Raw genomic sequence first — 25,764 nt, 5'->3', positions numbered from 1 at the left:
ATTTACTCGAGTTTAAAATATCTGTGCTAAGTTTAGGATACCTTTACTGAGTTTATATTGACGCCCTTTGTCAAGCGCAGCTTAAAGAGTCCTCTCATTCCATAGCCTTTTCATTTCAACTTTCCACAAGTACAGTCGCGTTTGGTCGTAGTATCGTGTATTGTTATCAGTATAGTGCTAATCCGCCCATCTCCTCATACCGAATTCTGGCCCAATTAACCATACTCTCGGTCTCTCTTCTCTTCCAAACAGTCTCAACCAATTCGCGGCTCTGATGTACATATCCGAACCCGCAGGTCCGCTCCATGATCATCAGCCTATCTTGTACGACCATTCTCTGCTCAAGACAGTTGCATGCACCACCTGCCATTACCAGAGGGAATAGAAGACAGCTCTCGAGTGGACTGCCGTAACGGATCTTCTGCGCTGAGTCGAGGATGTGCTGGACACACTCGAATACCTTTTCTGTGAGTGAGTAGCCTTCTGTGATTTGGTGAAGACGGAGACGGAGTGCCCATTCGTATGCGGTTGTTGCGTGGAGTACGTCGTCATTGGTTGGCGACAAGGACGCAACGGCGCCTGCGAGGCCGCCATAGTCGTAAGCCCAGTTATCCAATCTCCCTTGAACTCTTTCAGCCTCTTCGCGAAACAGAGCTTCAGAAGCCTCATCAACTCTTGTTCCTCGTTTGCTGGCTAAGTTGTTCACGCGATCTACCATGTGGAACAGTTCTTTCGGTATTCCGTAAACTGCGGCGTCGTCGTTGCTAGAATCTTCAGTCGGCTCAGGTGTAGTTGCCACTGTCTTGTCATCTATCAGAGGAGGCTTGCAGGTGCTTGTTGTCGCTGCACTGTCTAGAAATCGTGCCAGCTTGACAAAGAACTTGAAGTGGCCTGCCAGATTACCACCAGTCTGGGACTTGACTGTTGACAGGAGTCGTTTTGCGCCCTGTAGATGAAGCTTCCATCCTGCCGAGGTACCATCGAACAACTCCGACATACACAGAAGTAGGCAGGAAACTAGCGCGACATCCACTGAGCCCCCATCAACATGAGGTAGGAGACCGGCCAAAGATTGCGTCGCTTGGCCTTTGTGATACAATGCCCTGTCTCGCATGTCGGGTTGAAGCTTCTGCCAGTGTGTTGCGCTCAAGGCGAGGACGCAATGAAGGATGAGCTGATTTGAGACGGCCATGGGTAAAAGATAGCTGAGGTAGGGGTTTGATGCCATGTTTGGGTGCCTTGATAGCACGGAGGCGACAATGTTTGAGTAGTGGTTTAGTAATGCTTTATCGTGAGGAGATGTCATGTCCGGTACTAAACTTGGCGTATACAGAGTGAGTGTGGTATTTGGTAGACTGTCCGGTGAGTCCTCGGCAACGAGAGGTGTTTCCGGGAGAATATCGAGCCAGCTTGAGTCAGTTGTCAAGTCCCAAGACAGTTCTGGTAATGTCGCCGTCATGTCAACGTCGGCGCCATCTATAGGAACAGCTGTGGACATTTGGCATAACAAGTCGGCAATACTCAGATCTACGTTAGATTGTGCTGAACCTGGTGAAGGATTTGGGCTTGGCGACGTCTCCGAAGATAGGTCGAGGACCTGTTCTGCGCTGAGCCAGGATTCATTGGTCCAGCTGTTGAGTCTTGGTCTACTTGCTCTCTCTACTGGCCACGAACAGTCAAGGCAAAGTCTCCTGCAATCGCCACAACTGGGTTTCCTGTGACAATGATCAGATCAGGCTCATCGAGACAAACAAGGGGGAGGCTTACCGTTCATCGCATTTCTTCTTGCGCCTTTTACACGTCAAACAACCGGTCTGCACCCTGCGTATCTTGGCTTTCGGCTGACCAACAGCAATCCCATCGCCACCATCAAGCCCAGACTCTCCGGAAAACGAAGCCGAGTACCCCTTCGGGCGACAAGGTAGGCTCAGCCTACTGCACCGGTCACAGGGCACTCCACCCTTGCAGCGCTGTTTGATCTCAGCGCATCGTAAGCATGTATTACTCGATCGCTCGCGCGTCGCCATGATCTTCAGGTCAATGAGGAGGAAGAAAAGCTGGGGTAATGAGAGGGAAGAGGAGGTATGGGTCACCCGGAATTAGGAACCGGCTCCCTCGTTATCTTGGTAGCGCGTGAGTGCTAGACTGTTAACAGCTAGCTAGTTTGGTGATATGGTATCGGTATCCGTCATATCAGGCGCTACAGTGGTATCAAGCGGGGTAGATAGCGCTGTCGGGTATGGGGAGATAGGGCGCTAACAGTGAAGTCTTCGCGACTGGCCTTGGCTTGCGCTGCCAATTCTCTGAGCATCAGAAGCAGAAGTTCATCAATTCCTTGCGCTACCTCGAATGGATTCACACAGGCTCACGATGTCGATGGTTATGACTTTTTTTTGGTTTGAAAGAATCATTTAATTAAAGCTATTCAAAGCTATAGCTCATGCAAAGCAGTTCTAATAGCACCAGCAGTCTGCAGAATAAACTCCTTCGCCTGCCAAAGATCCTTATCCATATGCATAAACGGATGCGGTACACCAGGGAACCTCTTCATCGTCACCTCGTTTCCATGCGCAATCAACTTCATGCCGTAAGCCTCACCCTCGTCTCTCAATGGGTCAGCACCCGCTGTATAAATGACCGTTTTTGCAAGATTATTAAAGTTGTCCGCCTTGAAGAGGTTGCCATAAATCGCAGGTATTTGCGCACGCTTCTCAGCAATCTCTTCAGGGGTTGAGCCCAGCGAACTCCATTTGAGCTTGTCGAACCAAGCGAGTCGACCCCAATTGAGTGTTGGCGCATGCTCATTTTCTTGCATGGACTTGAATGGTGAATCTGACGCTGAAGAGTATTGGCTCAGATCATCAATCACTGGTGTTCCAACAGCGACGAGCTTGAGGGGGATTCCTGCATCGCGGGCCATGTGCGCCAGCGCAAGACTGATGAATCCGCCGGCTGAGACTCCACCAACAGAGATTCTCTCGGGATCAATGCTGAATCGCTCAGCACCCTTCTCGTAGATGTACTTGAGGGCAGCGAAACTATCGGTAACACCACAGGGGAAAGCGTTCTCGGGCACAAGACGATATGCGACGTCAATGACGGCAACGCCAGCGACATTGCAGATATGCTTGCAAATATGACTCTCGGTATCAAGATCGCCCAGACCCCAACCGCCACCATGGTAGTCGATATGCACAGGCCATGGACCAGCAGTATCAGGCTCGTACACTCTCACATCGAGAGTGACGCCCTCATGAGTGACGATCTGGGTATCGTATTGGCGCGCGACATCTGGTGCAGGGCCAGTGCCGTACGAGTAGAGAACGGAGTATTTCGATCGGAGGATGCCAAGGTCAATTGGTTTGAGGGGAGTGTTGGCGACGTTGTCGTTGTAGAGCTTCTCAAAGACAGGGTCGAGTTTACCCTTCATTGAGGGATGAACAGGCTGGAGAGCCTCATGTTTGCTGTCTTGTGTCATGGCAATTGCTGTAGAGATACGATGTCGGGGGTGAATGAGTTGAGGAATGGGATCAATGAATGGGAAGCGAGATCAATTGACTCTTGAATGAATCTATTCTCACCTCCATCGCATCCAGTTCCGGCACATGTTCCAATGTGAAATGCCTTGTCGCAAAGATCACTAATTTCCGCGGTCCCCGCTATCTTACAGTGACAATTTGAGTTAGTCGGGCGCGCAATTGATGATGGTTTTCCGACGGTTGCATAACGGCGACTTCCGACGGACCCCTCACTCACTGCACTGGACGCACGCACTGAACCGCCCTGCTGGGACCTCACTCACACTGTAACGCAGATAAGCCGCGATAAGAGCTTCATGACGTGTGACGCCGTCGCACTCACTTTGACTGCAAAGGGACTCACGGATCAATCTGATATCATGAGAGAATAAACCCTGGTATTCCCCCTCGTTCAAAGCGACTAGAATTATACACACGCCCAACCCATTGATCCTTCTTTGTAAACCTCCACGATCATCACCATGTCCAAAGACCGCAAGCCAGTTCTCATCATCGGTGCTGGAGTCGTTGGCCTGGTCCTCGCCCATGGCCTCAAGAAGGTAATGTATCCGTCTCTCCGACCACCTCACCAATTGATCCACTAACATCCATCATGAAGCTTGGCATTCCCTTTCAGATTTACGAGCGCGACAGCCACATCAGCTCCCGTGGTCAAGGCTGGGCCATAACACTCCATTGGGTCCTCCCCTTCCTTAGGGAACTCTTATCAGAAGAAACCTTCAAGGACGTTGAATCAGTCCAAGTCGACCCAGAGGCCGACCGTCAAGGCCTCGGAAAATTCGTCTTCATCAATCTCGAGACCCTGGAGCCAAAATTCCTCATCCCCCCTGGCGATAGACGACGAGTCAATAGAGAGAAGCTGCGCAAGGTTTTGCTTGAAAGTGTTTCGGACCACGTCAATTGGAACAAGCGACTTGCTTCAATTGAAGAGCGCAACGATGGTGTTGTCGCTACGTTCGAAGATGGATCTCGAGCTGAAGGGTCTCTCATCGTTGGCGTTGAGGGCAGTAACTCAAGAACAAGGAAATTCTTAGCACCAGAGTCATACCAAAATATTCGACTGCCGGTGCGATTTACTGGCGCTGCTCTAGATCTCACGCCAGAGCAGGTAAAGCCATTAAAAGATATCGATCCTCTTCTGTTCCAAGGCTGCCATCCTGAGACAGAGACGTTCTTCTGGTTCAGCATGCTAGAAACACCGGTCGTTAATGGCACTGCCGGAACAGAGGATGAGCATTATCGTGTGCAAGTCATGATATCGTGGCCCATGAAAACACCAGAAGACGAAGTCAAAGCCACCGACGCAGAGCGCTTGGCATATATGAAGCAGCGAGCCACAGAATTCCATCCCGTCTTACGGGACACTGTACAGAGAATCCCACAGGGTTCGGAAGTGATTGAGATAGTCCTACAAGACTGGCCCTGCCCACCTTGGGATAACCGCAACGGTCGGGTTACTCTAGCTGGCGACGCTGCGCATGCGATGACCATGTACAGAGGCGAAGCAGCGAACCATGGTATCCTTGACGCCTATCGGTTGACAAAGGCTTTGGAAGGAGCCTATCATGAAGGGAAAGGGTTAAATGAAGCTATTGATGAGTATGAGGCGGAGTTAAGAGAGAGGACCAAGGTCGCTGTGTTGTTAAGTCGACAGGCTTGCTTGGATGCACATGATTGGGCAGGGTTAAACGAGAACTCGGCTGTTTTGAAGAAGAGGGCAATTGCGGGAGTCTAGTCACTCTCAATACATTCGTTGAGCGTAAATTGTTAACCTCAAATATGCTGTATGTGACTCGATCTTTACAGTCAACATGGCTTTGTACAACGGCGGGCAACACCTAGCTTTTGGCGTTCGACTCACCTATCTGGTATCTGCCTGCTCTTTAGAACCTTCTGAAACTCATAAGATCACAACAACACCTCTTTATTATGGCTTTTTACATGGTCATGCTGGCATTTTGGACTGTGTATAGGGTATGCTGCGTTTAACAGCACCATACTGATGCCACAGGTGTCAAGCGTGTATGTCAAGGTTAAGTTGATTGTTCTATTAAGTAGGACCTAAGGGTCGGCTTTATATTAGCTAATGTCTACGTAACCGTTATACCTAACATTTACTGCTAACTATATATTAATGCCCTTATTAAATAAAGCTAATTATTATATATAATACGTTATGTCCTTCCTGCCTTTTTTTAGTTATTCTCCTAAGGTAACCTGTATCCTATCTAAATTATTCCCTATATATTATTATTACTTAGTTAAAACTATAATCCTATAAAGTCCAGTGTATTATAATTACTGCTATTATTAATATTAGTATTATTATCTATCTTATAGCTTACTAAGGTATAGCTAGACTTTTAGTTCTAGTTCTAGGATACTAATAGGGTTAATATTACTATCTGATATACCTATTAAAGGGAGTTATTATTAAACGCTACAATGCTATAGTTATTATATCGTAGCGGTATAGTTATATTGCCACTATAGGGGTTATTAGTTATGCCTTATATTACTATATTTTAATATAAGAAGCTACTAATCCCTATATCTTAATAGTTTATTAGTATACTGCATAGGTTCTATATATTTTATATTATAGTTATTATAGCGCTAGTATAGTTAGCTAATATTATTTATTATAAGTCTTTAGTAGCTTATACTAGTTACGTCTATATCTAAGCAATCCTATTATTACTCTATATAATACTAATATTACTAGTAATTAATTTGTTTATTTTTAAGAGTATATTAGTATAAAAATAATCTCTATTTTTATTAGTCTTATAGCTAAATGCTATATTGGCTATTACGTCTAGTATTTAGATACTAGATCCTATAACAGTTTTGGGGTTACTAGTTCTGGCTATTATGCATTAGCATTTAGGTTTTAGGGGGCTATTATTATTATATTTAATAAGGTCTATAATAGTTTTTCTGCCTGTAGTTTTAGCTTTCCCTTTATCCTTATTCTTATCCTTTTTTTCCGTATTTTAGAATTTCTTTATATACTAGGGTACTGGTTTATTCTTATTTAGCTCCTACTAAGTTAAGTCTACTTTAAGGTAGTTTTACTAGTATTCTAACATCTTGTTTACTTTTACAACGTTATTAACCCTATATATAATTTTAGTAAATATAAGGTTAGTTTAGTTTTAGTTTTTTCTTAAGTATTTACTATTTATAAACGTATTAGTGTTTTAGGTATAGCTAAGGTTACTTACATTTAATAGCTATATATTCCATTCTGGCGTTAAAAGCTTATATCCCTACGCAATCTACGCCTATATAGCTTTAGTATAGTATTTAAATTCTTATAATAGAGTTAAGACTCTAGGGAATAGTATATTAAGTTTAAACTTAGGGTAATCTATTATATCTTTTAGACTAGGTATATTATTTATCTATTATAGTTATTATAAGAAAATGCCATTTTACAGGTTAGGTTTCTCCCTTGCCTTGGTATATCTAGCTAGTATCCTAATTTTATTCTCCAGTTTATAGTATTGCATTATAACCTCTTTTTTATATTTAATTATATTACTAAGCTATTTATCTCTATTCTTCTTATCTTTATTAGCTAGCTTATTAAAGGGTTTTAGTGCATTAAGAAGCAGGTTCTATCTAAGCTTAGCGTATTTTATTTTCTCTATTAATAACCTAATAAAGTTATTAAGTTTCTTATAGTTACTATTAATATACTTAATTATTTCTATATTAATATTAGTATAGGTATTTAACGTAGTAATTATTTACAGGGCACTGATAACCAGTTATTTATTATTAGATTCTATATAGTTCTATTTATCTATAGAGAACATTACCTATTAGAAAGGCATTTTAATTATTAGGGGATTTAGTATTTTTTTCTTTTACTTTTTTAGTTTCTTTATTTAAATATCCTTCTTTAGTGTCTAACTTACAGGTTATATAACTTCTCCTAAGTTATAGAAGATATTCTGTATCTTATTATCTATACTTTTATTACCTAAGCTTAAATTTGCTTCTACTATTTTATTTATAATATCTTTATTAGCCTTACCTTTAAAAATATTAAGGTTATAGGATATAATTATCTATAGTAATACGGTTTACTAGGTAAGTTAGGATATTAAGTATAGAATATATAGGTTATAGAAGCAGGGTTTTATATTATTATATAGGGTAGCTATAGTAGTAATACCTGGTAGGCAGTTATAGGCAGTTATAGGTAGTATTAGGTATAGGCAGTATTAAGTATTAATAGTAGGTAAATATATAGGCAATGCCTTGCATTAGGAGGTAGGATTATATTACTATATAGGCATAAGAAGTTTAAGCTCTTTTTATATATATATAATACTTATAGTAAGTTTCTATAGATATACTATCGTTATATTGCTAACTTTAGCGTTATTAATACCTTAAGAGTATCTTGCCTTATACTATTATAGTAATAATATTACTGCATTATTCCTAAGTTTTAACTGCATTATCTAATAGTTTATTTCTAGACTAAGCCTATAATACTTAACTAGATATTAGGTAATCTTCCTATTTGCTATATTTTATATATATTATTAGATAATCCTTTCCAGTTTTCTATCCGTAATTGCCACGCCTATCAGGTTATCTAGTCTCCTATTAAATAGGTTATATTCTGCCCTTTTAAGTTAGTCTACTAATATTACAGAGTATATTCTCTAGTAATCCGGTATATCTAGTCTATATACTAATTACCTAATACATTCCGTTATAGTAAATAGGCCTGTAAATTGTTATAATACTTTTTTCTTTATAGGAAAGTTAATTATATATCTGCAATAAAGTCTTAGGTAGACTTTATCCCTAACTTAGAAGAATATTAGTTTATAGTATTAATTATAGTAATGTTTTATAGAGATTACTGCTATTGCAATAGCATTATATGCTTTAAGTCTAGTTATTAGGAGGTCTAGTAAGGTAGGTATATTGCCTATTACTGTAAGCGTAATATTATTCAGAGTAAAGCCTTTAGTAAGTTTATTAGGCAAGCGTTTTATAGTACTAGATTTTATATTATTAAATTTAAATTATATTACCATTATTATTTATTCTTATTTCGTTAGGGAGTATAATGCGTTAATAGCTACGTATAGGGCTAACTCTAGCTATTATATTATGCATTCTAATTAGCTATCTATCTATAGGTAATAGGCTATAGTATAGAGTAATTTTATACTAGCAAGTTTCTATATCTCCTGCTATATTACTGCTAGGAATTTTAGGTCTTTATCTATAATAATTATTTTTAAGATTCCCTAGTTATATAAAAGTAAGGCATTTTAAAGTAGCCTTACAGTGTCCCTAGCTATAATATTCTTAGTTATAGAAATAATAATTATTTTTTTAGTAAACTTATTAATAATTACTAATACTAAGTTATTCCTATTTTTAGATTTTAATAGTACTGTTATAAAGTCTATAGTAATTATATAGTATAGGTATAGTAAGGGTAAGATTAGTTAAAGGTTACTATATAGTAAATATATTAGGGTATAGTATAGTTAGTATTATAGACATATATAGATATATTTTCTAAACTTTATCTAACCTTTATTAATATAATAGCGAGTAAGTAATAAAAATAACTTTATATATCCTAGGTAGTTAAAGTTATAAAGTAATTTAAAAGTATCTAGTTTATATAATACAGGGATATAAAGTCTATCTAGCGCATTATAGTTTATCCTTTACAGTAAACTATTATATAATAAAAAGGGTATCTATATATAGTTATATACTAGGAGTTTATTATTTACTGCTAGGATATTAAGTATATATTTCTAGATTTTATCCTGTATATATCCTTATTAGAGTTTATATTTAAATTCTAGTAATATTTATACTACATGCACCGTTAGCAACAGTAAGTACCTGAGTTATACGTTAGGGAAAAGGTTAGCTATTAGAGGTTACTTTAAGGTCTAGGATAGGTATATTATGGTTTCCTGCTCCTCCGGAGTTAATACGCTGGCTTACTTAGGGGCTATAATTTATAACTCTAGTTTATTATTTAGGATATTATTAAGTTCCCCCAGTATATTTAATAGTATTTATCTGTATTTATTTAGTAACCTGCTTAATATATTAAGTACTGTATAGTCTTTTCCTGGTTTATAGATTATATAAATATTAAAGCAGCTAATATATTTTAATATATAAATAAGCTTTTTATTAACTACAGTTCTGGCAGTAGTATTAATAATATTAAATTATTTTATTATATTTAGTATTATATTATAATTAGTAAATATAATTACTAGGGGTTTTATTATAGCGTTAATATACTTTACTGTCTTTCTTAATATCCAGAGGAAACTAGCTATCTTTAATTCTATTACCTAGTACTTTTTCTTAGCGTTAGAGAGCGTATATAAGAAAAAGGCTATAGGTTTAATAGAAGTTTATAGTAAATATTTAGTAACCTTGCCATTACTTTTAAGTCTATTAATTATTTTATCTTAGATATAGTATACTATAACCCTAAAACCTTAGCCAGAGGCATTAAAGTTTATAAAGAGTATATAATCTAATAAGAAGAATTTTAGAATATGGTATTAGGTAAGGGCTATCTTTATTTAGTTAAATACTATTAGCTCTACTATAGTAGGCTTTAGTAATAGTATAACGTTGGCTATATATTAGTATATGCTTTTCTAAGGCCTGGGTTTCTTGCTAGTTTTCTTTTCTCTTTTATCTTTAATAGCCTTTACTGCGCATTAGAGGTTTATCTTATATTATTAGAGTAGGTTAATAATTATTATATAGCGTAGGACATTATATCTTAATAAGCCTGTAAATCCAAGAAGTTATTCAATACCCCTTAACGTTATCGGGAATTTTAGTCCCCTTATAGCTTTAAGTTTCTTTACTAGAGTTAATATGCCTAGCGTATCTATAAGTTTTCTAAAGATAATAGTAAGTAGAAATCTAATAAAGGATTTTATTAGGCCTATAGAGATATTATATTTACAGAGTCTGGTTAATACTTTATATAATTATACTATATATTTATCTATTCCTTTTAATACTATAATAATATTATTACAATATATATTAGCATTAGTACCTTTAAGAATAGCATTAATACGCCGTTATATATAGGCACTAGATCCTTTATATCCTATAATTAGAACTTTAAATTTATACTGGCTATTTAAAATAATAACAGTAAATACTTACCGTAATTTAGGGTATACTAGCTACTAGTAATAGAATAATATAGTATCTATAGTTATAATATATATTGCATTTACTATTTTTACTGTTATATCTTTCTATTATTTTATAGGGTATATATTATTAAGCATTATCCTGTTTAACAGGCGTATATTAATAACTATTTTGCCTTTACATTTCTTTTCTTCTTCTTGCCATACTATAAAGACTAGGTATGTAAATAAAACCTATTTTATAGTTTACTTAGCTTTATCTACTAAGACAAGCTTTCCTATAGTTTCTTTAATAACTTCTTTATTATCTGGCCCTAATAGGTAGACTTTATATTTCTTTAGGATATGTTCTTACTAGTGTAAGTTTATTTAGATTTTTATTATGTCCTTTTCTTTAATGTAGGCAAAGCTAGTATTTTAAAATACGTTATTAAATTTAGAGATAAGGTTAGCTAATCTTAATATATTATTATTATTAGGGTTATTATGGATAGTAATGCCGTTTTTATATTTAATTAATTATAGTTAGGAAATGTCTATTTATAATATATATTGCTTATTCTATTGCTTAGAACTTGCTACTAAGAGGATCATATTATTATAAGTATTATTATTTACCTTCTATACTTATATATTAGCTATAATATTATAAAGGTATCCTAGGTTTATATTTTTATATAGATATATAGGAGTTAAGGTTTTATTCTGTATAATAACCTGCTTTATAGAGCTGTTAGCCAGGAGCGCAAATATTATAAGTCCTAGTACTAAGTTTAGCTTAAAGATAAAGTCTTGGCCTATTAGGGCGTTATATTTAACGTTAAGTAGTATATAAAAGTTAGGTTTTATAGTCTAGGTATATAGCGCTTAAACTTTATATTATTTAGGTTATTTATTATAAAATACTACTAATAGTATATTAATACTATAACTTTTAACGTAGGCTATGCCTATTAAGAGTCTAATATTAAATTTCTCTAGTATAAGGCAGTTAATGCCTATTAGTATATTTGGTTTTAGGTTTTAAATAAGCAATACCTCTTACTTAAAGATAGCTATAGCTTGGTCTCTATTTAATAGTTTACTAATTAAGTTTATTTATATTATAACGTATTTATCTGCTATATATTTATCTTATCCTATTCCTCTGATTATTATTAGTATTACTTTTATTTAAACCTTGACTTTTAGGTAGTATTTTATGACCTAGGCAGAGTTTACTATAGTTATAGAGTACCTAGTATCTATATAGATATTATAAGTTTCTTAAGGTTTATTAATATCTAGGTAGATTTATATCCTAAGGTAAGTATATAAGTAAATACTAAATCCTGTTTTAATATTATTTAAGGTATTAATAGTAAAACGGCATAGCTATAGCTATAGTTACTACTAAAGTAAAAATAGAGTTTATATACTAATAGGGGGTACTACTAACTCTAAAATTAATTTTACTTATATATTAGTATAATACATTTTAGCATTTATAAAGCTATAGTGCCTAATATATAGGTTAGCAATTAATACTATTAATATGCAGGGAATATTACTAGCTATAGCAATACCTAGGTTACTACTAGGTTTTTATAATTTATATTAGTAAGGGCTCTTATTAAAACTTATAAGTATATATTTATTATTACCCGTTAGACCTACGTAGTTTACATTAGGCTTATTAGTATATTCTATAACCAGGTTCTTTTTCCATATTAGGTTTATTAGTTTTTATTCTATTACAGAGTTATGCCTAGTTAGTTTAAGTCTACGGCATAATCTATATATATCGTAAAGGTATAAGAATAATACATTATAAAAGTAGAATATCTCCTTACAGTGCTTATATTATTTAGGATTCTAGTAGCTATAGTTAATTACTATAAACTTTATATTAATAGTATTAGAGGTTAGGAATCCCAGAGTAACCTGCCAGTCTAGGTTATTAGGGTTCTATAAAAGCTGCTCCTATATATCTAGTATATAGGAGGCGTTGGTTAGGACTGTGCCCTAATTATCCTATTTATTATATAGTTAATATATATCCTACGCAATATTCTCCTGCTAGAGGTCCTAGTGTTAGATTCTATCCTTATAGTAATAGTTATTGTTTTAATACTAGTTATATCTATTATTACCTTTCGCCGTAGCAAAATTAGCAGTAACAGGATATTACTATAAGGCATTATAGTTAGGGTTTTAGCTTATAGCTAGTAACGCTTAGTTAAATAGGTTAGTATTTAGGTTTTATCTTTATACCTGTATTATCTAAGGAGCAAAGTTCTAATTATTAAAGTTATAATTATAGTTTTTATTGCCCTGCTATTTAGATACTTAGCTATATCTATTATTAAGGTAGAACTGGTTTTCCCTGTTTAAGCCTCTACATGCTCCTTAGCCTTAACTCTAGTAGCGTAGTTATTAGTACTAGTAATCTAATTACGGTTAATTACTATTAAAGTTTTAGTTACTATAATACTAATATTTTCCCTAATTTAAGTAGTTATAATATCTGCCTTACTATAGTTATTATAGGCATTAGGTTTAGGTTAGTAATCGTAAGAGAAACTAGAAAAAGGGCTATTAGGCTAGTAACTAGCTAGGCATAGGGTTTCTCTACCTAGCATTACCGTAGTATTTATATACTAGTTTCTTTATAGCTAATTCCTATATATATATCTTATTTATAAAGGAATTAATAGTAATACTCTTATTAAGTTCTGTAAGTAGTAACTAGATAGTACTATTAAAAGCCTGGTAAATAGCTTATAGCTATTTAAGAGTTTTAGCATTATATGCCTTAGTATCTTGTATAAGCTGTTAGGTAAATATTTAAATACTATATCCTGCGCTAATATTATATAAGCTAAAATGTACTTATTTTATTTAAGCGTATACCTTAGTATAAGGTAGTTTAAACTGTTTAATAAGATATTAGGCAAGGTCCTTAATACTAAGGTATTATAGTATAGTTTTATTATTTTAGGATAGGATTTAGCTATACTAGATTATTACTTATCCCTAGAAATATTAAGTTTATACTTCTTTAATAGTATTATTACCTTTAATATCTATAAGGTATTAAAGCCTATTTATAAAAGTATAAATATAAAAGTATATTATTACTTTAGTATTAGTAATTATAGGTAGCCTATAGACTATATACCTATTTAGGTTATAAAATTTAATGTCCTGTAGTCTTAGTATACCTTATTAGGGTTAGGCTTAGAGGGTATTATTTCTTTCCTATGCCCTTTTATCTTAAAGGTAGAAGGCTTTTATAATTATTACTGCTACGGATATGTTAATCTGTACTAGCAATGCTACTAAGAGCTTAACGGGTGGTTATAGGGTTACTATATCTATTGTTAATATTTATAAAATTAATATAGTCTAGGGGTTCTAGGTAGTATATATTAGGTATTTCTATTTAATAGAGGGTAGGAAATCTAACTCTTATTAATAATATCTGGCTTCTATATCCTTATATTAGCCCTACTAATTAAAAGTAGTTAGGCTATTTACCGTTTAGGAAGGAAAGGAGGAAAGATTAAGTCTCCTAATATTATTATATAGGTCTTATATAGGACTTTCTTAATATTAGGGTACGTTAGGGTTATATAGGCTTAAGTATATAAATATGCCTAGGATAGAAGGAGTAACTGTAGGTTATATTAAAAGGGTAAAGTCTATGTATTCTGCAATGCATTAAAGCGCAATTTCCTAGGTAGGAGTTTCTACCTTAACTTCTATTAAGTATATAGTTATAGCTGCCTTCTAGTATTACAGCTTAGCTAGGAATATCCTTATATTATTTAGCTAGTTAACTAGATATGTTTTATATAGGTAGTATTTTTTATTATTAAATATAATAAGGGCCTTAGCAATATATAGGTTATTATTAGTAATAAGATATATATTACAGTACTATATTCTCTAGAAACTTATAATATAGTATATTATTATAAGTATCTGCTACTTAGATATAAAGAGAAAGCCTATAAGGTACTACGGGAGAATATAGTTATAGGTTTATAACTAGAGTATAGTTCTTAAGGAATAAAGTAGGAAAATTAAGTATCTGTTATTTAGTGCTTAAAGGATATAGAGGTCTGGAAATGAAAACCAGAGCTACTATTAATTATTAAGCGTATATATTAAGGTTAAGTTAATTATTCTATTAAGTAGGACCCGAGGGTTGGCTTTGCGGTGGCCGACGTCCACGTGACCGTCGTGCCCAACAACAGGCCAGTGACTGAAGCTACCTTATCGTTATCGCTAGACTGATAGCGCTGATAACAGCTGTTATCGGCCAGTTGGCCAAGGACTCAATAATGCATCGTAAACTGTGAACAGCCGATGATGGCGCCTGGACGGAGAGGCGGAAACCACTGAAGAGCTTAGAAGCGCTATCCAATCAAGTGACTGACTGTTTGCTTCCGCGGGTTTGAATCGTAGTGATCCAGATAACAACCAATTTGCATCCATCGGCTCTCGGACAAAATCGGCGCCGCTATCCGACTGTCACGAGAAGGGAGGGCGATCGGCGGGACTCGTGCTGATTTGATCGAACGCGCTTTGGTCTGCAGCCGTCGCAAAGTTATCATTGCGACGGGGATGACAGCGCTAAACCCAAAGAAGAACAGACGATGAATACCGCGGGTGAGCTAGGCTGTCAATAGAATAGAATAGGATAGGCCTCTGTAGATATGTTCGATCATCACAGCCTTGATAGTCTTGAAACATTCCCAATCATATCCCGAATCTGATTTCCAGCCTTATCGCAACCATTGAGTCACTGCCAAAATGCCTTCAGCATATCCCAAGCCCATTCTGCCACCATCCCTTATCGCCGTTACTGGTGCTAATGGCTTCATAGCCCAACACTGCATTGCTCTTCTTTTGTGTGAAGGCTACAAGGTCTTGGGCACCGTTAGATCTCAGACGAAAGTTGAGCAAGTTCTTGGTCTACATGGTAGAGATCCCAATCTCTCCGTCAGAGTAGTTGAGGACATCACTTCCGTTGATTCCTACCTCTCAGCCTTTGGCTCCATTCGACCGGATGCAATTCTACACCTCGCTGCACCTTTTCACTATGATACAACAGACTTGGAAAAAGACCTTATGATCCCTGCTGTCAAGGGCTCGACTGCCATCCTCAACGCAGCAAACCAGCTTGGTGGTGTCAAGCGCATTGTGCATACCAACTCATTTGCAGGTATCTACGATGCCTCGAAAGGACTGCAGCCGGGCAAGATTTACACTGCCGAGGATTGGTCCCCATTGACGTACGAGGATGGTGTGAATGCACCAGCTGCAGCAGTTGCATACCGCGCCAGCAAGACCGTTGCCGAAAAGGTGGCGTGGAAGTGGATGGAAGAGAACCCAGCTGCACATTTCGACCTTGTCAGCCTGAACCCGGCTATGGTGTTTGGCCCGTTTCTGCAGGGCGCTGTCCCCAAGTCATCAAAACATCTCAACACTTCCAACCAAATCGTCTATGGTATTGTCTCGGCCGGCCAAGACGGCGACATACCTGCCACAAAAGGCCCTGTCTGGGTTAGTGTCAAAGACGTAGCTCTTGCGCACCTCAAGGCTATTCAGGTCCCTGAAGCGAGTGGTGAAAGATATCTTCTTGCGACGGGAGTGTACTGTAACCAAGAGATCGCCGACGTCTCAAGGGAAGTTGCCGGGAAGAATAAGGACAAGATCCCCAAGGGTACACCGGGTCTGAGGGAGGCGTCGTCGCATTTTGGTGTAGATGCAAGTGCAACTGAAAAGGCCTTAGGTATCAACTGGCAGAGTTTGGACGACATGTTGTCGGGTTTGCTGCCGCAGCTATTTGAGATACAGAAGAGGGACGAGTAGAATTTTGCAGACTGCATAGAATGATGAGCATGATTAATTGAAAGTTGGCATTCGTCCATTGACCATTGAGCTCATACGGATCCCCGCGGAATCATTTACCATTCCCGGCCCACGATTGCTTCCCCGCAACTCCGTGCTCCCACCAATTCGACACCATTGCCAGAAACGGAAATTTACCCCTCCAGCTGCTTGGCGACTCGTCTTAATTAGGAAGTGTTTCGCCGAAACGTGAATCCCGCGAGCAATTTATCTAACAATAGATATCAAATTCTGCTGAATATGGAGAGCATAGAGTCGTTTTATTGGCGCACGTCTGAGTTATGCATCGGTGTTGTCGCCGCACTATTTGACCCTCTGTGTCGAAGGCTCGAGATATAAGATCCGACTCCTCATGGAATTCGAGATCAATCAACTCGCCCTCATCACGATCTTTTCGTAACCATGATTGGCTTTATTCTTCTTTGGGCTGGTCTTGCTGGCCTATTCATTCGTCTTGTCATCTATCCTATCATCCTGTACTTCATTGACCCGAAGGGTCTGAGGAAATATGCAAACTTCTCGTGGCTTTCTCCTTTAACGGATCTGCGCTACTGTTATCTCAGTCACACTGGCGCTCGGTCAGAGACGCTTGCTTCTGAACATGATCGTCGTGGCGAGCACATTCTCAGGATCGGGCCCAATGCATTGTCATTCAGCCACCCTCAAGCTGTGAGAGATATCTACGGTCATCAGACAAAGTGCACCAAGGATCACAAAGAGACAGTCCTGGCTGGGACGCATCGCAACCTCTTCGATGTTGTTGACAAGGGTGACCATAGCAGAAAGAGAAGACTTTTATCTGCTGCCTTTGCCACAAGGAACCTTGAAAAATGGGAGTTCAAAGTCCAGTATACCACGCAGCGATTGCTTGATGCTTTCGATCAACGATGCACGGGACGCCTCAAGCCGAACACCAACACAGACCCTGAAGATCTCACAGTTGACTTCAACCACTGGATTAACCTTTGGACTATCGAAGCAATCAACTACATCGCTCTCTCCTCAAAGATGACACTCCTAGAGACCGGTACCGATGAAGTCATTGCCGAAAAGCCCGACGGAACACTCTATCCCGCACGATACCGCCAAGCACAGAACGCCGCAGCCATGTGCAAGTCAATCTTCGTCTGGGAGTATGAACTATACCCTTGGCTAGCACGGATCTCGAAAGTTGTGCCCAACAAGTGGAAGGGCTACTGGGCGACCAGTGCACCTTGGGGAAACATTTGCTACCATCAAGCTAAAGACAGACTCAGGAGATATGAGGCAGGAGAGGAACTCGATGACTTCTTCTCGTGTCTCATGGTTGACAAAAATGGCGTACCTAATGAACTCGAGTGGGGAGAGATTGTCGCCGAGACCTCGGCTATCATTGATGCTGGAGCCGAGACTACAGCGATTGCCCTGACACATATTCTCCAACTGTTGATCAGCCATCCCAAGCAGATGCAAAGATTGAGGAATGAAGTCGCTGCTGTTATGGATGAAGACGACGTTATCGCGCCATTTGACAAAGTCAAAGACCTGTCATATCTCAAAGCCTGCCTTGATGAAGGCCTCCGCCTCATTCCTCCTGTCAGCTCAGGCCTTCCTCGACGCACACCACCCGAAGGAGCTAAGATTATGGATACTTGGATCCCAGGTGATACATCTGTGTCAATGACTATCTGGAGTGCTCACCACAACGAGGATATTTATCCCGAGCCATATGTCTTCAAGCCAGAGCGGTGGCTCAACCTGGAGGAACGTAAGAGAATGGAACCATTCTTCATCCCATTCTCAGCTGGTGCAAGAGGGTGTATCGGACGAAACATATCGTACCTGGAACAACAGATTGTATTGGCTACTTTGGTACATCGATATGACTTTGCAATGCCGACCAAGGACTTCACGGTAGACAGGTTCGAAGCCTTCAACTTGATCATGGGCAAGCTGCCAATCAAGATCTGGCGAAGATAGATCTCAAAAGAATTACAAAACACTCAAGGTAGAAATATTATTCTGTTGCGTCATTTGTTACTGTGCTGTGTAAGCCTTGGAGTATCACGTCGGATAGTATGGGCCTTTCCCTCTTGGCCCTCTCACCAATCACAGGCCTACAAGCACTTTTGGATAGCAAAGAAGGAACTTTCCAGTCAGATTAATATCCGCTATTGGTCACGCTCACTGAACATAGCCTCGTATTATCCCGACCAATCTTACGCGGTGAGGCTGGACGCTGACGGTTCCCATCATAAGTTCTTTCCGCTTACTATAAAGCGTCCCAAAGTATCCCCAAGGGTAGCATTTCTTACATGTCTCAGCTAAGCTTAAAATCTTGTGACTGATAAAATTCTCCTAGATCACGTCATTTTCTACTTCGAGAAACCGGCCGGAACTGCAATTGACTGGGATTGTTTGGTATAAATTGCTGCATCTACTCGCCGAGTTATAAGAGAGGATACTTTAGGCAAACCTTTCTTGCATAGTTAATTCTAGCGGCTTCTTAAGTTACTCTTTTTTAACATGGATACTTCCTCAAAGACGGGCTTCATGCGTGCGGTCCAGTGGGAGGGCAATGTTCGTGACATGTCTGTCAACATCATCCCACGCCCCAAGCTCATCGAACCAGAAGATGCAGTTGTCCGTATCACCACCTCCGCTATCTGTGGATCTGATCTTCATATCTATCACGGTCTCTTCGGGACCGAAGAGAAATTCGGCGTTGGTCATGAGGCCGTCGGCATCGTCGAGGAAGTCGGCCCAGCTGTGGACTTCTTGAAGCCCGGCGACCGAGTTCTGATTTTGGCCTTTGCAGAGGATGGAAACCTACTGCCAAAGCCCTCGATACTTGTGACGGATCAGCCTATCATTGGCCTTGGCCTTGGTGGAATGTTCCATGGCGATACAGGACTACAGGGTGAGACCGCTTCCTTATTTATCTCTGTATTCGTGTATCTAACACTTGTGAATAGCTGAGTACGCTCGCATTCCATGGGCTGATTCATCTTTGGCGAAGCTTCCCGATAAGTTTGATGACAAGGAATGGCTGCCTCTTACTGATGCCTTCCCTACTGGATGGACCGCTATTAACTTCTCCGGCTTTCAAGCTGGCGATACTGTCGCTGTTTTCGGTGCTGGTGCTATTGGACTCATGGCTGCATACAGCGCTATGATCCGCGGGGCCGCTCATGTCTACGTAATTGACCATGTTGCCTCACGCCTCGCCAAGGCTGCCTCCATTGGTGCGCAGCCCATCAACTTCACCCGTGGAGGCAAGGCATCTGATCAGATCCTTGCTTTACGCCCTCAGGGAGTCACTCGGGCTATTGACGCCGTGGGTGAAGTCTGCCTCAATGATGAACTCAAGCCGCAGCAGGACTATATCCTTCGCGAAGCTGTGAAGATCACTACCTCCGGTGGCGGAATTGGCGTCATCGGAGTACATATCACTGCATTGGTCAGTGAGTTTGGTGGCAGGGGAATTGTTCACAAGCCTGACCTGAAGGCTGAGATCAAGTTTCCGATGGCCGAGGCCTGGATCAAGGGAATCCGTATCCAAGGCGGGCTTGTGGACATCAAGGGGAACATCAAGGCTCTAGTGGAGCTTGTGAAGAGTGGAAGGGCAAGGCCAGGTTTCCTTTTCTCAAACGAGTACAGCTTGGACGATGCACCAATCGCGTATAGACGATTCGAGCAGTGGGAAGAAACGAAGGTGACTTTCAAGGGAGCCCGCAAGCCAAGTGATGAACACACTCTGGAGATTCGAAACGGTAGCAAAGGAGTTCAAAGCACCAATGGTGCATAGAATAGCAATGATATGGGACTATTGATGTATCTCCGGGCAGATTAAGCAGAAGTAAATAGCATTGAGAGAATAATTGATCGGAAATACTCCATAGAATCTCGTTGGAACGTGCCAGACGTAGCCGAAATATTCTCAGCATGCTTCAATGAGGCGACATTACACTTAGCCGTAGCATGATAATCACAACCATGACTCAATATCAATATACAATATGGAAGAATTGGCGCCAGTTTACCTAAACCGTCAAGGGCACAGAAAAAAGCAAGTCGAAAACGTGGGGGACCGGGGATTGGTAATACTATTATAAATTTGTACCTCCTTGAAGTCACCAGCCTCAGTTCGACCATGGTGACACTTGTACTATCTGAAGAGTACTGATCTTCCGATCACCAGAGAACACGAATATTTGCGTGGTGCAAAACTTCGTTGAGAAGACTTGTCTCAAAAATAAACGATATTGTAAACATTACATTAAGCCTTCAGCTCTCGTCGCAAACCATTTTTAGCTGAAGCTGAGCGCACTCATACGTACGCAATGATGAGTCTCTTATGTTGCATTAAATTGTTATCATTCGTTATGGGTTTTCAAGAATTGGACTGCTGACTTAGTGGGCATGATAGAATTAGACGAATTCGATATCCCTAAAGCGGCCTAGAGGAGGAAGGAAAAGCTAGGATCTTGTACCTAAATATTGAAAATGCTTCGGTAACTTGGTAAAAGTTTACGATAGCTTTAGTTAAGTTCATTTTTATATCCTATATGAAGGTCTGATATTTTCTTACTGCCAGCCGAGGCCGTTCCGTGCATGCATCAGGACGGAACCCGAATATCGCGGGAAGTATCTTTCTGAATTATCGTTATAAGGTCGTACAAGTGACTAAGGAGTGAACATGGAAGCTTGTGTAATGTGCCACGATTGAGGGGAAGACACTCGAGTCAGTACGTTAGATGCATGCTCAAGTTTGGCAAACGTGTTGGTGCATCAATCCGGGCCGTTCCATGCATCACGCAAATATTCCGAGAGAGATATGTATCTCTGAGATTTGGGATAAATAAAAGGGAAATACCATGTAATACTAATGAGACTGCTTAAGGAAGTGTTGCAGCTCCAGACCATTCCTAGCCTTTCCTAAGTTCCCTTTCACTCATTGCCATCAGCAAACAGGATATACAATGCGTTCCCCATCCGAACAGACTTTATTCTATACCCTCACTATCCAGGCCCTATTTTTTACCCTTGCCGTTGTGTTCATCGTTCTGATATACGCATGGCTCGTGTATCTTCTCGGTAATAGCAGCCTTCGTCATGTCCCTGGCCCATGGTATTTTAAGGTCTCCAACATTCCACTGAGTATATATGAGATCTTATGTCGCCGCAATGATATGATTCTCGACATGCACAAGAAGTACGGACCTGTAGTCCAGATTGCACCAAATGAGGTTTCGGTAGCCGATTTGGAAGCCACCAAACAGATCTACGGAACAAAGGAGCGCTGGGCCAAGAGCGACTACTTTGACCACTTCATGGGATATGGCAGGCGTTCCATATTTGCGACCAAGCCCTATGAGGGCCATCGGATCAAGCGCAAGTACACCTCATCATTCTATCAAGCAAAAACTATATACAAGCTTCCAGAGATTGAAGAGCATGTCAACTCTCGCTCGCTAGCAGTGCTAGATCAAGTCCGTCACGGCGGAGATGTTGATGTCTTTAGCCTTACGTCGCGGTACGCATTAGACAACATCACGTTCTTGGTTTTCGGACCCAATCACGGAACTTATTCGGTGGACCAGACATGTACCGAACGTAGCATCCTTGAGGGGCTGAAACATCAACAGTTCATAGGCCCGCTTCGTTACAGGTGCCTTTGGATGTACAACCATGCTTCTGACCTATTGCAGACATTGAGCTGGCGATACCTCTCAGCAGATGATGAATTCTCGGCTTGGTGCCAGAAGAAGTTCTTCGCTGCTCTCAAGGACGCGCAGTTGAATGAATCGCGCTCTCTGGTACGTCATCTTTGGGAACTCAAAGAGGATGGTGCACACGATGGATCTATCGATGTGCCTTACATGGCCGCGGAGATTCTCGACAACATTGACGCCGCCGAAGCCACTATCGCAGTGACGGCGACATATCTCATTTGGAAATTGACCGAGGCGCCAGAGTGGCAGCGTAAGATACGACTAGAGCTGTCTGCCCTGCCGAAGCAAGACGATGGATGTCCGTTATTCGCAGATATCGATACTCGGGTTCCGTCACTCGAAGCATGTCTCCGTGAGGTCTATCGCATGCATCCATCCTCAAGCGGGAAGAACGAAAGAGTGGTGCCTTTAGGAGGCCGCACACTGGCAGGAGTGTTTGTACCAGAGCATACAGTTGTCACATCTTCAGTTCTGGCGTTGCACTATGATGGAGAGGTCTACTCCGAACCTGATCGGTTCCTCCCACGCAGGTGGATCGACAGTAGTGAAGAGGAGCGAAAGGCTCTTGATGCACAGTTAATCCCTTTTGGCTATGGCGGAAGAGTTTGTTTGGGAAAGGCGCTGGCAACTATGGAACTCAAGCTACTCATAGCAGGTTTGTATCTTGAGTATGAGAGCATGGCAACATCAGCGACTAGTGCGGAGTTCATGAAGCAGTGCAGCACTCATGACGCGGTACCGAGAGGGTTAAAATGCGTGGTCACGTTTAGAAGGGTGAAGGATAATGCCATGTTGGAATGAGTGCTACTGATCTTGGCATTTGGCATGGTCTTCGCGCGGGTCGAAGGAAGTCTTACGTACGTTACCAAATACGTCTACGCTATGCGTCTAATCACTACTATCTACATTATGTAATGCAAATTGAAATAAAGGAAATGTTTATTGACTGCGATATTTGTTTGGAAGCCACGAGCCCCGATGTTCGCGCTTCCTTTAGCTTCTTGTGAGCCTCGTCCAAGTAGGACACATCAAAAGAAAGAATGATAACACAACCAGTAACAAGACAACAACGTTGAGGTACCCAACTGCCACACTATGGTAATTGCAAAAGCCATAGATCGAAATGCCTATGGATAAGATTATCAGTCTTAGAAGACAAGAAGCCGCCTCTGCGACTCCATTGAGTAGGCTAAGCTCTCGAGGACTGGGTGATACCCCTTGCAAGCCAACATAGACTGCTGTAGCTGCCATGTAGATAGCGGCCCCCATGAATGTCATCACGGCCAGAACGACCCGGAATAGGAAGTAATCAGGTTCGCTACCAGAGAGAACAAGTGCATTCATGATGCCGAAACTCAGAAATAAGAAAGGAAAAATAACCTGGCTTGCTGAGATGATGTTTTGTGTACCAAAATGTTGGTATAACGCTGGGTAAATCACAAACAGCCAGCACGCTGCGAAAGCGCCCTGGTAGATCATGTACAGCGTAATTTCGTGACTTGGGAATTCCAGGCCGCCTTGGCTGATGTCTGTGTAAAGTGCGAGTGTTGCCACGGCCGTGAAAGCAGATCCAAGCAGGCTTATACTGATGAACGAAGAAATTGTGCGAATAGCACCAGAAGATCGGATTAGCTCTCGAAGAAACGTCCAGGATGGTAGTAAGGAGCTCGTAGATGGGGTATCATCCGAGGCCTCATTAGTGTCTCGTTTAGCATCCTCCACGAACAGTGCAGCGACGATGGCGCAAACCGCACTCATGATACCAATAACAATTCCCGGGAGGGAAAACGGATGTTGCTCAAAAAAAGAATTGGTTTTGAGAATGGTCGCGTAGTGGCCAACATGATTGGCAAGAGAATAACCGATAACAAGTCCGGAGGCCATTCCAATATTTCCGGCAAAGGAAGATAGGCTGAACCCATGAGTAGCCGCTGTCTCCGTCGTGCACAGTTTCCCGATCATAACGCGGATGACGACGTCACCCCCCGACAGTATTCCCAGGAAGCATCGGCAGAGTGCCATTTGCCAGAGTGACGAAGAAAATCCCAAGATGGCCGAGCTGATAGTTGTGCCAAGAAGAACGTAGATGAGTATCGTCTTGTCACCGAACCGGTTTGCCATGGCGACCCAGAATATCGATGTCAAGGCCTGCGCAGCCAGGAAGAGTATTTCAAAGAAGCCTACGTAGATACCGATATCAGTAGACCGTGATGTACTATTGTGCCGTACCATCGGAGCTACGTATGGAAAGATGGAGAAATATGCCACCATCACCATAAAACGCGCGTAGCACAGTAAGGGAATTTGTATCTTGGTTCGCAAGCTCCTCTTTGTCCCTCTTCGACTCTGGCCATTTCTGAGAACCAGAGGAGGAAATTCGGTTAAGTGGCTGTAGGACGGTGACACTCGATTGGGGGACAGCAGAGGTGTAGTCGAGTCCATCATGACCAGATGAGCTGGTAGGTAGCCAGTACCCTTTACATCGATCAGATGTTCAAATCCGTTGCTCCAGGTGCTGGCCCGTCCCTCCGTTTCAGCAACGTGAGGGACGAAAGAAAAGTGAGGGATTTCGATAATGGAGAAGAAATTATAGCTGGAGATATGAGCCGAGGGAAATTGGCCTAACAGGGGTTTGTAGTTATGGAATGTCGTCAAATTATGACAGGATATTTCCGGAACATGCTAATAGTGATGATTGGTTGTATTGGGCGTAACCCGGGTTTAGAGAAGTCAAATTGATAAGACCAAAGGTAGTCACTGAGCAGACGAATGGTCGAGACTCAGACAGAAAGCTTTCTGAGACAAGCATGACCATATCACTGGCTAACAAAGTTTTAAGCTTTCGACTATGAAGTATCCCAGTAAAACACACAAAAGACAAAAACGGTCAACCCAGAGAACTGGAAATACGACTTGCCGAGGGAAAGTTTACTGCCCAGTGCCTAGTTCCTCAGACGAATAGAATGAGAATGTCTCATCCCAGGACCCTGAAAGTGTATGTGAAATGGCGTTTTACATTTCATCAGTTGTCCTGGGTAATGTTGCACAGATGGTTTAGAGAAACTTTATGGGACTTCTAGACGAAAATTGCCTCAACGAAAGCTTATTCTCTAACTTATTAGTTTGCCAAAGTATTTACTGCACCCAGAGCAGTTCGCGGTAAAGCGTTCCCATTATCATTTTAATTCGGTTTTTGTAGTTGAATTTTGCTAGCCCTTCAAATCAGATCTATGATAAATTGTCGTTCGATTACCTTTGACCGAAGAGCACACCCTTTCCGGGCTGTCGTCGGGTCGCAATGTCCCTTCAGTAAATTCTGGCCGATATCGGTCTATTATCTCTTAACTGTTATTCTGGCCTATCTTCATAGGTGTCTTCGAGAGCGTCACTAGAATAATATGTTATTTAGTGGAT

General features: G+C 40.4%; 8 protein-coding genes across 8 annotated transcripts; 5 read left to right on the top strand and 3 right to left on the bottom strand.

The window, feature by feature from the left end:
- Positions 1-166: 166 nt before the first annotated feature.
- FSUBG_3477 (fungal transcriptional regulatory) lies at positions 167-1,774 on the bottom strand (the record flags this gene model as incomplete). The annotated part of the gene is made up of 3 exons (XM_036681361.1): positions 167-1,597; positions 1,675-1,715; positions 1,768-1,774. 3 exons carry the CDS (start codon positions 1,772-1,774, stop codon positions 167-169), a joined length of 1,479 nt encoding a protein of 492 aa, XP_036541128.1.
- Positions 1,775-2,431: 657 nt separating this feature from the next.
- FSUBG_3476 (esterase lipase) lies at positions 2,432-3,478 on the bottom strand (the record flags this gene model as incomplete). The annotated part of the gene is made up of 1 exon (XM_036681360.1): positions 2,432-3,478. One exon carries the CDS (start codon positions 3,476-3,478, stop codon positions 2,432-2,434), a length of 1,047 nt encoding a protein of 348 aa, XP_036541127.1.
- A 522-nt stretch (positions 3,479-4,000) lies between these two features.
- Positions 4,001-5,274, top strand: FSUBG_3475 (monooxygenase; the record flags this gene model as incomplete). Its single annotated transcript, XM_036681359.1, has 2 exons — positions 4,001-4,078; positions 4,138-5,274. The coding sequence occupies 2 exons, from the start codon at positions 4,001-4,003 to the stop codon at positions 5,272-5,274; spliced, it is 1,215 nt and encodes a 404-aa protein (XP_036541126.1).
- A 10,261-nt stretch (positions 5,275-15,535) lies between these two features.
- Positions 15,536-16,597, top strand: FSUBG_3474 (plant dihydroflavonol-4-reductase; the record flags this gene model as incomplete). Its single annotated transcript, XM_036681358.1, has 1 exon — positions 15,536-16,597. One exon carries the CDS (start codon positions 15,536-15,538, stop codon positions 16,595-16,597), a length of 1,062 nt encoding a protein of 353 aa, XP_036541125.1.
- Positions 16,598-17,038: 441 nt separating this feature from the next.
- On the top strand, positions 17,039-18,595 carry FSUBG_3473 (cytochrome P450 monooxygenase oxidoreductase; the record flags this gene model as incomplete). The annotated part of the gene is made up of 1 exon (XM_036681357.1): positions 17,039-18,595. One exon carries the CDS (start codon positions 17,039-17,041, stop codon positions 18,593-18,595), a length of 1,557 nt encoding a protein of 518 aa, XP_036541124.1.
- Positions 18,596-19,141: 546 nt separating this feature from the next.
- On the top strand, positions 19,142-20,423 carry FSUBG_3472 (formaldehyde dehydrogenase; the record flags this gene model as incomplete). The annotated part of the gene is made up of 2 exons (XM_036681356.1): positions 19,142-19,535; positions 19,591-20,423. 2 exons carry the CDS (start codon positions 19,142-19,144, stop codon positions 20,421-20,423), a joined length of 1,227 nt encoding a protein of 408 aa, XP_036541123.1.
- A 1,174-nt stretch (positions 20,424-21,597) lies between these two features.
- FSUBG_3471 (benzoate 4-monooxygenase cytochrome P450) lies at positions 21,598-23,151 on the top strand (the record flags this gene model as incomplete). Its single annotated transcript, XM_036681355.1, has 1 exon — positions 21,598-23,151. The coding sequence occupies one exon, from the start codon at positions 21,598-21,600 to the stop codon at positions 23,149-23,151; it is 1,554 nt and encodes a 517-aa protein (XP_036541122.1).
- Positions 23,152-23,498: 347 nt separating this feature from the next.
- Positions 23,499-24,582, bottom strand: FSUBG_3470 (tetracycline resistance (probable transport); the record flags this gene model as incomplete). Its single annotated transcript, XM_036681354.1, has 2 exons — positions 23,499-23,519; positions 23,566-24,582. The coding sequence occupies 2 exons, from the start codon at positions 24,580-24,582 to the stop codon at positions 23,499-23,501; spliced, it is 1,038 nt and encodes a 345-aa protein (XP_036541121.1).
- Between the last annotated feature and the right edge of the window lie 1,182 nt (positions 24,583-25,764).

Source organism: Fusarium subglutinans, assembly GCF_013396075.1.
Source record: "Fusarium subglutinans strain NRRL 66333 chromosome Unknown NRRL66333_c0000029, whole genome shotgun sequence".
Taxonomy (NCBI): domain Eukaryota; kingdom Fungi; phylum Ascomycota; class Sordariomycetes; order Hypocreales; family Nectriaceae; genus Fusarium; species Fusarium subglutinans.
Note: the sequence above shows the minus strand (reverse complement) of the source record. Positions and strands in the feature narration are given on the sequence as shown.